This window comes from Habropoda laboriosa, unplaced genomic scaffold (assembly GCF_001263275.1).
Source record: "Habropoda laboriosa isolate 0110345459 unplaced genomic scaffold, ASM126327v1 scaffold804, whole genome shotgun sequence".
NCBI classification, from domain to species: Eukaryota; Metazoa; Arthropoda; class Insecta; order Hymenoptera; family Apidae; genus Habropoda; species Habropoda laboriosa.
The window spans coordinates 358989-369000 of record NW_017100896.1 but is presented as its reverse complement, the minus strand read 5'-3'; the positions used below and the strand labels follow the sequence as shown (position 1 = coordinate 369000).

Here is a 10012-nt window from a genome sequence, read left to right as displayed (position 1 = left end):
TCTTCGAAGAAAAATAAAAAAAAAAAAAAAAAAGAAGAAGAACAGTTTTGAATTCTTCTATACAAAATCCATCATTACCCTAAATATTTTTTACAGTATACTTGATATGTACGTAATCGAACAAGAAGTCACATCGAGACTGCAATTTTAAAATTCCAGTTTCGCAACTTTAACCAGAGTGGACGCGACATAATAAGCTGATTTCGCAAATAATTCACTTTTACCTTCATACTTTCGCGATTGGTAACCTGTTTGTATTACTGCATGTACATTAAGCATCAGTTTCGAAATTAAGGAGAAAGATGGAACGTATTTTACGTCTGGTGCTTGAAATAAATAAAATAACACAGAGTGCCGAACCGGTCTGAATTATTTTATCGCAATCTTTAATTATTCAACATAAGATCGCAAAGAATTAAAAAAAAAAATCAAATTTGGACCCAAAAAGAAAGATGAAACGTATTTTATATCTGAAGCTTGAGTGTCGAATTGGTCTGAATTATTTTATTGCAATCTTGAATTATTCAACATAAGTTCGCAAAAAGTCCCCCAAAAAAACTCAAATATAGACACGAATGGTCAGAGACAATTCTTGGGAGATCCTGTTACGGAGATCGAATAAAAATGACGATGGAAAGTTTTCGCCGCGTTAAAGACGCGTCCAGAATCGGCGAACGGATCGTTCGCGCGTGACATTAACGATTCTGATAGCGAAATGATCGCGATTCCTGTCGAATACGTGACACATACATACTTCTTCTCGGTTTATACGCGAGCCAACGATCCTTCACGTTACCATCATTAATACTAACGCGTTAGTAATACGCGTCGTTGGGTTAGGAGAGACTCTGATAAGAAGTTACGAATGAAATTAGAATTGCATCGTGCGTTTGTATACTGTTAACGATAATTAGAAACTCGTTTAATCGTTAATTTCATCAAATCAGCGGAGAATTTTTACACGCTTAGGAGATTTCGAAGAATAAAAGAAACGAGATAACATTTTTTTTTCTTTTTTTTTTTTTTTACTTCTCTCAATTATTCTTTCAGCCATCAGGATGCTTCGTTTCGTTTTTATGAATTATTTAGATACGCGATCTAATTATTTCCTGTAGGAGGTTCTTTTTTGGTTTAGCGATTAGACTGAATTTTAACGAATGATTAAATGAATAACTCTTTCAAATATTCCTTATAAAGAGTATTATTAATAAATAAGGTAATTTTGTAAACGAGATAAAATTTCCATGTAAATGCAGGTGTTATTATTGACAACATCAAGACAGAATGAAATTTTTGTATCACTATTGATAATATTAAGATAGAAAGGAATTTTTAATTACGACAGCTTACCGTTTGATGATTCTTTTCCCTTGCTCTGCAAAGTCGATTCTTTCTCGTTCGATTCGGACTCGAACTCGATTACGTAGACGGTCTGCTCCTCTTCACGATCATCGGCTGTCGAATCGCCCGGATGCTGGTGGTCGTTATTAGCCTTATGAATCACCTCGTTGCTCTCCAATCGTCGCTGAGTGCCAGTGACATCGTAACTCGACACTCCGTGAACTGCAATGAGATACACGTACACATTACGTATTTAACCAACACAAAAATCCTTCGTTTCTCGTGTTACACGGCATACAAAGGAGCATGCTGAAGTGTTAATCAACGATTTTCATGAAACTTTGATAAGATGATAGTACTGGAGAAAATATTTAACAATCTTCCACGTTGAAGTGGTGAAAATCGGCCATAAAAATTAGGTTAATTAACATATTTGGTCAAAATTACTTATTTTTAATTTTTTCAAATTTGTCGTTGGAAAATAGGAAATTTGTCAATTTACACTATTTCTCTAGCTGTAATAGTTTTCGAGATATTAAATTAAATATATTTACTAACTTCAACTTTAAGGCGGATTTTCATCTCTTCACTGCGGAGGATTTGCGATATAAAAAGTTGGTCGAATATTTCTTTCAGAACTATTATATACCAAAGTTTCATCAAAATGATGTTCTCTAGTTAAAGTATATTAGCCGTACTAGTACACAAGTACGAATGATAGAGGTTAATAATTCGAAAATTAAAACCGACTGTTCATGCTGTCGCAGACGTTTTCGTGATATATGGCTCGAAGCAATTCGAAAGCATGATGTTTAATTGCTGGGTAATTGAACATATTCCTCTCGAAGCTCGAGATTCAGAGATACAGTGTTTGTCGAAAGCTCTAAATATTCAAAAATTAAAAAATTCTCATGTTTCTAATTTTTTCATCCTACTCCAAATTTCTTGAACTCAGCGAACCAATTACAACACTTCCACGATGCACCAATAATTCAAAAATTCTCGTAACGTTCCTAATTTTTTTATCTTATTTCAAATTTTTTGAATTCTACGAACTAATTACAATACTTTCACGATGTACCAATTTAAATTCCCGATTTCGTCACTACCTCCGTTCAATAATCTCCAAATCATCGTCGACAATCGACATAATTAAGGAAAAAATAAAAAAACTAGAAAAATGTCCCGATAACGCTGCGTTTCAGGCGCAAAGTTCTCAATATTAACATAAAAGAGAATTACACAACATCACGAGTCATAGAACCGATGTACTTCAGATAAAGTCACATGAAAGAACTTCGAAGATAGACGAGAATTAGCCAATGATTGGATATTATCGAGTCGCATAAAGGTTCACGTGTTACAAGACTCGTATTACTGCCTCGTTGGCGCCGCGTTTGTCCCAATTCCCCGACAAACACGTTTCCTTTATCTCGTCATCTGCAAATACTCCCTAAGATCGTGGGGATCAAGCTTCATTCAAGATCACCGATTAACGCGATCCAAATTTTCGAGCGCCTCGATCCATTTCCGTGATAATTTCGCTGCTGCCTTATTGTCGATGGAAAATTTCTCTTTTTTGTGTAAGATTTTCGTTCTTTCTCTAAGTTTTCGGGGTAATTTAGGAATTTCGTTTTGCTTTCATAAATGACACCTTACGTCTCGTATAAATTACCGATATTGATAACTCTTATCGAACGAAATATACAGCGTGCGTATGCGTATACGTGCTTGAAAAGAATAAGAAAACAAATGCACTGCGTTTATGTTATTTTTGAAGCACGTTTCTCTTGATACGGTTATCTACGAATTTTCTGATACTCTTGCTTGCGTTTCGCTCAACGATTAAATGTCGCATCTAATTTGCTCCTCTCTGGAGCTAACTGTTTGGTAAATGTTTTATCTAAGAAGAATTCTGATCGAGAAGAAACCTAACTTTGGCCGAATTAATAAGGAGATTACCAGCTTTCGAATTTTTTATCGCGTCATTAGAATTAATAGCGATCGTAATCATTATTGACATATCATTCATCGGGGAATAAAACGAAAAAACCCAATAGTAGTCAATATTTGGAAATATTTGTTTTTCGAAAAAATATGCTTAATTAAACAGAGAAAGCAAAAGTTACGACTTCGTTGCGAAACCTAATTTCGTTTTCAATAGTAGGCTAAAAATACCGAATAGGATCTTGCTTGTTAGAAAGGTTCGAGAAACGGAGAAAGGGAAAAACGTTTGACGTTCTAAGTTGAGTAGAAATTCGCGTCTACCCTGACACGATTACCCATTGTTAATTGCGGTGTCGTTGTTTCGCCGGATCCTGTGTCGTTTCACTATAAACGTGCTATTAGATGATTCAATCCAACGTGTAGTCAACATTCACCTTATGGAATGGCAGGAACGATATCGATTTAGAGACACGTTTGAAGATATCGCGTTGCACAAGTACTGCGTATCGTTTCTCGCGATGGTGATTCGCGGGAGTTCGCAATTATAACGCGAAACAATGAAATCACAGCCTGGAAATCATTCTTTAATCAACAGTAGTACAGTGGAATCGCGAATTTATGAAATACGATTTCATAGGATCTGAAAGCTCTGCGTTTCGTCTCTTTCTGTGTATCTTCGAGTATTTTTAATTTTCCTCTCGATGGCGGAGAACATGTTTCTTTCTTAGAATAATTTTTACTGGCGTACTCTAAATTTCAAGAGTTGACAGATGAACTTTTTAAATTTGAAGAGTTGGCAAATTTAATTCTTTAGGTTTGAAGAGTTGGCAAAATTAATTTCTTAAACTTGAAGCGTTGGCAAATTTAATTCTTTAGATTTGAAGAGGTGGCAGATTAATTTATTAAATTTGAAGAGTTGGCAAATTGAATTTTTGAAATCTGAAGACCTCCCAAATTAATTTTTTAAATTTCAAGAGTCCGCAAATTAATTTTCTAAATTCGAAAAGTCGACCATTAGTATTACATCCCACACTTCTATTTGTCCAATTATGCACCGGTCTCTCCTACCCATCAATTCCTCCCCATTCGTCCAATTTCACATTCATCTTCCCCAGCACATGCCCTCAAGTATAAAAAAAGAAGAGAAAAAGGTCGAACCATGCACGAAGAGGCAAGATTTCGTTTGGAGATGTTCAATTTGCCTCACTGTGTGCATCAGGGACGACGCGAGTCCTCGCCAATTTCTCGTCAGGCCATCTCCCGTAATCGTGTTCCCGAAGGTCGACGATGATTAAGACGGCATGGCATCATCGAGAGTAGTTTACGTGAAACCGTGGTAAATCGTTTCGCGTTAAATGGAGAAAACCAGCATCGTAAGATCAAGCATACGTTTCGTGGATCACGTACGCCATGTTTTTTTCTTTTTTTCTTCTCTTCCTCGCAAGGGAATCGAGCACCAGCCTGAATATGGAAAATCCTGGACAGGCCTTTCTGCCCTGGTTATCGACGTTGGCACAATGAAAGTTACATAAGCCCCACCTTTGTCCGTAACGAAAAATCGAATGGTTGCTATTTTTATTGGCCAGACTATCCTTCGCTCTCTAATGCCTCCACTTAGGAGGTTCCATTAAATTCACGTTGCAAATATGTACACACGGTGCTACGATGAAGTTTATCGTGTGGACACTGTGTTATTATTAGAAAAGAATTTAAGTAGTTTGGTAATGTTTCCGGGCAGTAATTGCTCCAATTTTTTGCTTACCGAGTAGCAGTATATTATTCTTCTTTAAAGACGTTTTAATAATTTTTAGAAATGGATCTGAGTACTCTTGGATTCATGTAAAATATGCGATCAATTTTTCTATAGTTAAATCTTTCAACCTAACTTTTTAACTTTCAAAGTTCTACCAAAATTCATACTTTTTGTGTTAAGTTGCTATTTAAATTTTTTATGATTCATTCTATTCGAAATTTTCACGTTGAATTTTTTAAACTACAAATTTATCCTTCCACCTTGTATAATCGATCGTACAAAATCGTATTGATGAAATTGTATAATGATCTTCCGCAACGATTGCTGCATTGATCCAGGAATTCTGTTGTCACATTTGGTACACCGACGGGCAAAGATCCTGATGAGTATGAATAATTGGGCATGAATCATTCGACGAAGGAAAGGTGGAATTTTTCAGACAGTTTTACGATTGAAATCTCTCAGACGAGATACCGTGTAAAAATAATGGATAACTCTGATGGCTCGCGGTTTGCTCTGCGTACAAACAATTCAGATAATTGACCCTTGCTTGCTTGCCGGCGCTTATCCAGCGCCGCGTAATTGCGAATGTAATTAATAGCAATAACGGTGTCGAAGCATTGAACGAGCAGTTACATGCTAATTTGCCTCTCGTTAGGATCGTATTAACCGTGAAACGGGGTTTAAATTGAAAATGGAAGAAATCGTATTAACGCCGGTGTGTGTATCATATCCTGAAATTTTCTCTTTCGACGAACAAACTACGAACATAGTTTTGTACAAACCTACGTACACACGTGTGTACGATTAAATAATCTTTCTAATGAAAAAGTTGGAAAACGGTTGTATGAAAACCCGTTGCATCACGTGGACACTGGTGGAAAAAAGAGTACACGGACCTTCTTTTCGTCTTTCTTTCCCGTTCACTCTTATCTCGTATTTATGCCAGACTGTATATCACGTTGAATACACGTTCGTGGAAAAGTGGAACGGAAAGACAAGAGGCTTATTGTAAAATATAATTCATAATTTAAAATGAAAACCGAGGAGCCACTGAACAAATACAGCATCCTCGAATTATACGCGTTTACTCGCACAGATTACCGCGTTCGATTTACCTTCAAGAACGCGATAACAAGCCGGCTGAATTGCGAGACGGCTAATTTTTTCGAGGATGTTCCACGGTTAAAAGAATTCCTCGAACCAGCGATGATTAATTATCACGCGGATAACTATCGACCGATTATTCCCTCGTCGAATCGAAATTCCTAAACGAGAGCAATAAAATTCACTTCCTTATTGTTTCCGACGGAAACAGCAGATTATACACACTTGGACGAAAATTGGGGAGTTGAGGTCCTCTAGCAACGTGTATAATGGCGTAGAAAGGATAAAGGAGGAGCACCGGCCCAGAGTGGAATACTTTTGCGAATTATTTATGCCACGTAACAATGCCGTTTTTCTATCACTTTAAAACGAGTACGACCTACTTTGTAATGCATTTGTTTCACAGTTGTTAAGAAATACCGTGCCGCGCCCCTATTACGCCCCGTTCTATCTCCTTGATAAACTTTTCGCCGAAAGTTCGCCGTGGGTAAGTTGGAAACGGAAGTGTGCTTAAAGTCTCCTCGTTCCGGCGTGGCTCGTGAAATAGGTCCGTGTGCCTGTTGTGTTACCCAGAAAACTTTTTCCCCTCTCCTGGCCAAAGGGAAATGTTAAGTACGTTGCGTTGTTTACGGACTGATCAAAACTCGAGTGGCTGGATGCTCGATAGATACGGATAACCATCGTGTAACATGGTAGTCTGAATCGTGAAAATTGTGTAACGGGATTAAAATATAAAGGGGGTGAAAAATTGAAGGAATTAACGATGCTATAAAAATGGACAAAATTGTAACGTTTTATTTTGATCCCTTTTTTGTTTTATGTACACGAATATATATAGACAATCTAAGATCACTAAGATATTATATTGATGTTACCTAAGAAATATTTCGGCGAGTAAAAGAATTGTTCAATTGTTTTCTTGAGAATAAGGAAATTCTTCCTCGACTTCGGGGGAATTACTTAATTATTACTTTTCAAAACTTTCTTACACGTTTAATTGGCTATTTACAAAAAGAGCGAATAAAATCGCGCGCCAAACTGGTAATCGCTCTACGCGAAAAAAATCAACAAATTAAACTCGGTAACTTAAAACTACGTCGCAACAATGCTATCTCTCGAACAACACAGATTAAAGGTGAACTTTCGCAGAATTTTTTTTTCCAGGCACAGTAGCAATGCTAATCTCGAAAAATCTCTCGATCCTGTTCCAATATCCGTAAGATCGATTATGTAAAAACGTTTCAACACGATCTATTACGCAAACGTGTTGAAAAATGAACAACTATTAATAGAACGACATTCTTCGATAATACTCGCTATTCTAAATGAAAGATTCAGAGTTAAAATTAGACTTTATCATAAACATAACCTCACTTTGTTGTAACTGGTCAACAGTGTGATTCTCCGGTTGAGGAGTGAATTATCTCGATAACGACATATACAGTTCGAGTTACAGATTGTTTCGACATTTTTCTCGATACAGAGATGAATCTTCTTTGCATTCATACATGGAGACGAGACGAAAAGTTGCGCAACTTATTGTTGAGCGATCGTCTGTAAGTACGTACACGTTGACTAGGCCTAGGATACGAAACTGTTTTCCATTGTACTATTCCTGGACGACTCGCGAATTGGTCATACATGCCCGAGTGCGCGTTGTTAATCATTCAGTCTTCGACATACTACGCGTGATCACGTCATCCGATAAGGATTCATTCGCGAGTAACGAATAGTGGTCACGTTTCGAGATTCTTGTGGCTCTCATGGTCAGAATTCTCCAAGCTTGCTCTAACTGCCTCTTTTAGGCAATAATTCTTTTTTCTATTTATTAAAATGATAATTACACTATCTATGAAGATTTCGAAATTTTTGCTATATCTTTTTTTAGCGTGTTTTACCAATATCGATAGATCTTTCTGTTTTCGTTGGAACGAGATTTCTATGTTTTACGATCTTTGCTGAAATAGTTCTGTTAACACGTTCGCTATTTTCTCTTCGAGAAATCACAGACACTTCGTTATTTTCGTCGCACTTGTTCGAACTTAAACAATACTCCTTATATGGATATTAACGATGAATGATGGATATAGATCGATGCAATTTTAAACTTCAACTACAGTGTCACAGTACTTACTGTAACATAACCTATAAAGCATCTCTTACGAGAAACTCTTTTATGCAACGTTTGACGAAAGAAGAAAAAGAAGTAACTTCCAAATAACTTCGATGAAGAAATTCGCCGAGACGAAAGAAAGGAAACGAAAGAAAAGAATAAAAGAACGAAGCCAAAGTGCTCATTAAAAAGCAATTAAATCTGACTGAGATAAGTTAAACAAGTGATGCAATTATTTCAATTTGCCTGCGGCATCGAGCCCTCAAATGAAGAAGCCTCGCAGCAACTTTCCCTTGAAGTTCACCCACACTCGATTAATGTTCACGAGAGATCGATAAACATCGAATCACATTAGGTGAAAAAAATGGCGAAACGTGTCGCGAAATTTAATACTGACACCGGCGTTGATATTTATCATGTCACACGGTTCTAATCATTCCGGTTGGACCGATTAACAATAATATGTTTTCGACCAGATAAAAAAGAAATCGTATTATCGATCGGATCGATCACGAGGGATCGGCGAACGATCGGATTTTTCTTCAGGTGAAATTATTTCTGGACACCGATAGAGCGTGAAATTTTGTTGTCCCGACTTTCTTACGTAATATGTAAGCAATTCTACAGCGGGACTATTCGGAAGCGTGCCAGGATGCTATTAAAGCCAGCCTATCGACTTATGTCCGATCAAAATATTCCCCGATTCGATCGCGAACGAACGAACGAACAGATCACGCGTGTACCAGGGACAAACGCAACGCGCGTGTAATTAAGAGAATTACGCGTGGCACGGGATAAAAAAAGCGTGGTCATGCATCGCGTAAAAATTGCATAATCGCAATATGCATATAGATCCGATAATTAAACATTTCACGGAGTAATACGTACAAGATTTCCTCGAAGAGAAGTAGTCTTGTCCGTGATAATTCTCGTTTATTCTGTACTATCTCTTCCGGTGATATCTGCGATTAAAAAATTTCGTACAGATATCGCCGATATTGGAACAAAAATAAACCTTGCAGATTCGGATATTTACTCCAGTTCGAGTACACACGAACGCTTTGTAAAGTGTTTCGTTTTCAAATGAAAAGGAACAAAGTGTAAATTTGGAAACGATTGATTTGATAGAAATTGAGATATTACCAGAGATCGAACATAACCTCGAATTATTCTCCTTCTTCAGATAAGAAAGTTGCAGCTACAAGGTCTACTAGAAAATTAGGAAAAAAAAAATATGATACACGTGTCTAATTCGAGGAATAGATGACGGTCAATGTAAAATTATAAATATCCTCGATTGCATTTATCAGATTATATTTATCGTTCGAATCGTAAGAGAGACGTTGTTCGAGTAATAAGATTCGAACCGGTGTGTCCTCATCGAAGGCTATACAATTATCCCGAATCTTTGTTCGCGAGATGGAGGACCTTCGTAACAAACTCTTTTGTTTTTTCAGGCCGAGTCCAGCCGATGGAACTTGGCCACCGACCAACTTTCACGTTCGCCGTGTATTATTATCGGAAGTATTGTTACCTGGGCTGGAGTGTGCAGCCCATTGTTCCCGTGAACAGACACAAGAGTCTCGCTAGACTTTCACCGGATGCTGCGTCGAAGGGACGACCCTTCGATGCCCGCTTGAAAGTCGAGCGCATGCACCAGATCGAGATAGTGCATGTTACACTGATCCATATTTCGCAAATATTCAAGAAAATCATCGAGATAGATCGAAACGCAAGAAAATTCACTGGGA

At 37.4% G+C, this 10012-nt stretch overlaps 1 protein-coding gene across 1 annotated transcript in view; it reads right to left on the bottom strand.

The window, feature by feature from the left end:
* Window positions 1-10012, bottom strand: part of LOC108577500 — a 26206-nt gene that overhangs the window by 1943 nt on the left and 14251 nt on the right. Inside the window, exon 2 of the mRNA XM_017940659.1 lies at window positions 1351-1563. Coding sequence (XP_017796148.1) covers window positions 1351-1563 — 213 coding nt within the window. The remainder of the gene's footprint in view (window positions 1-1350; window positions 1564-10012) is intronic.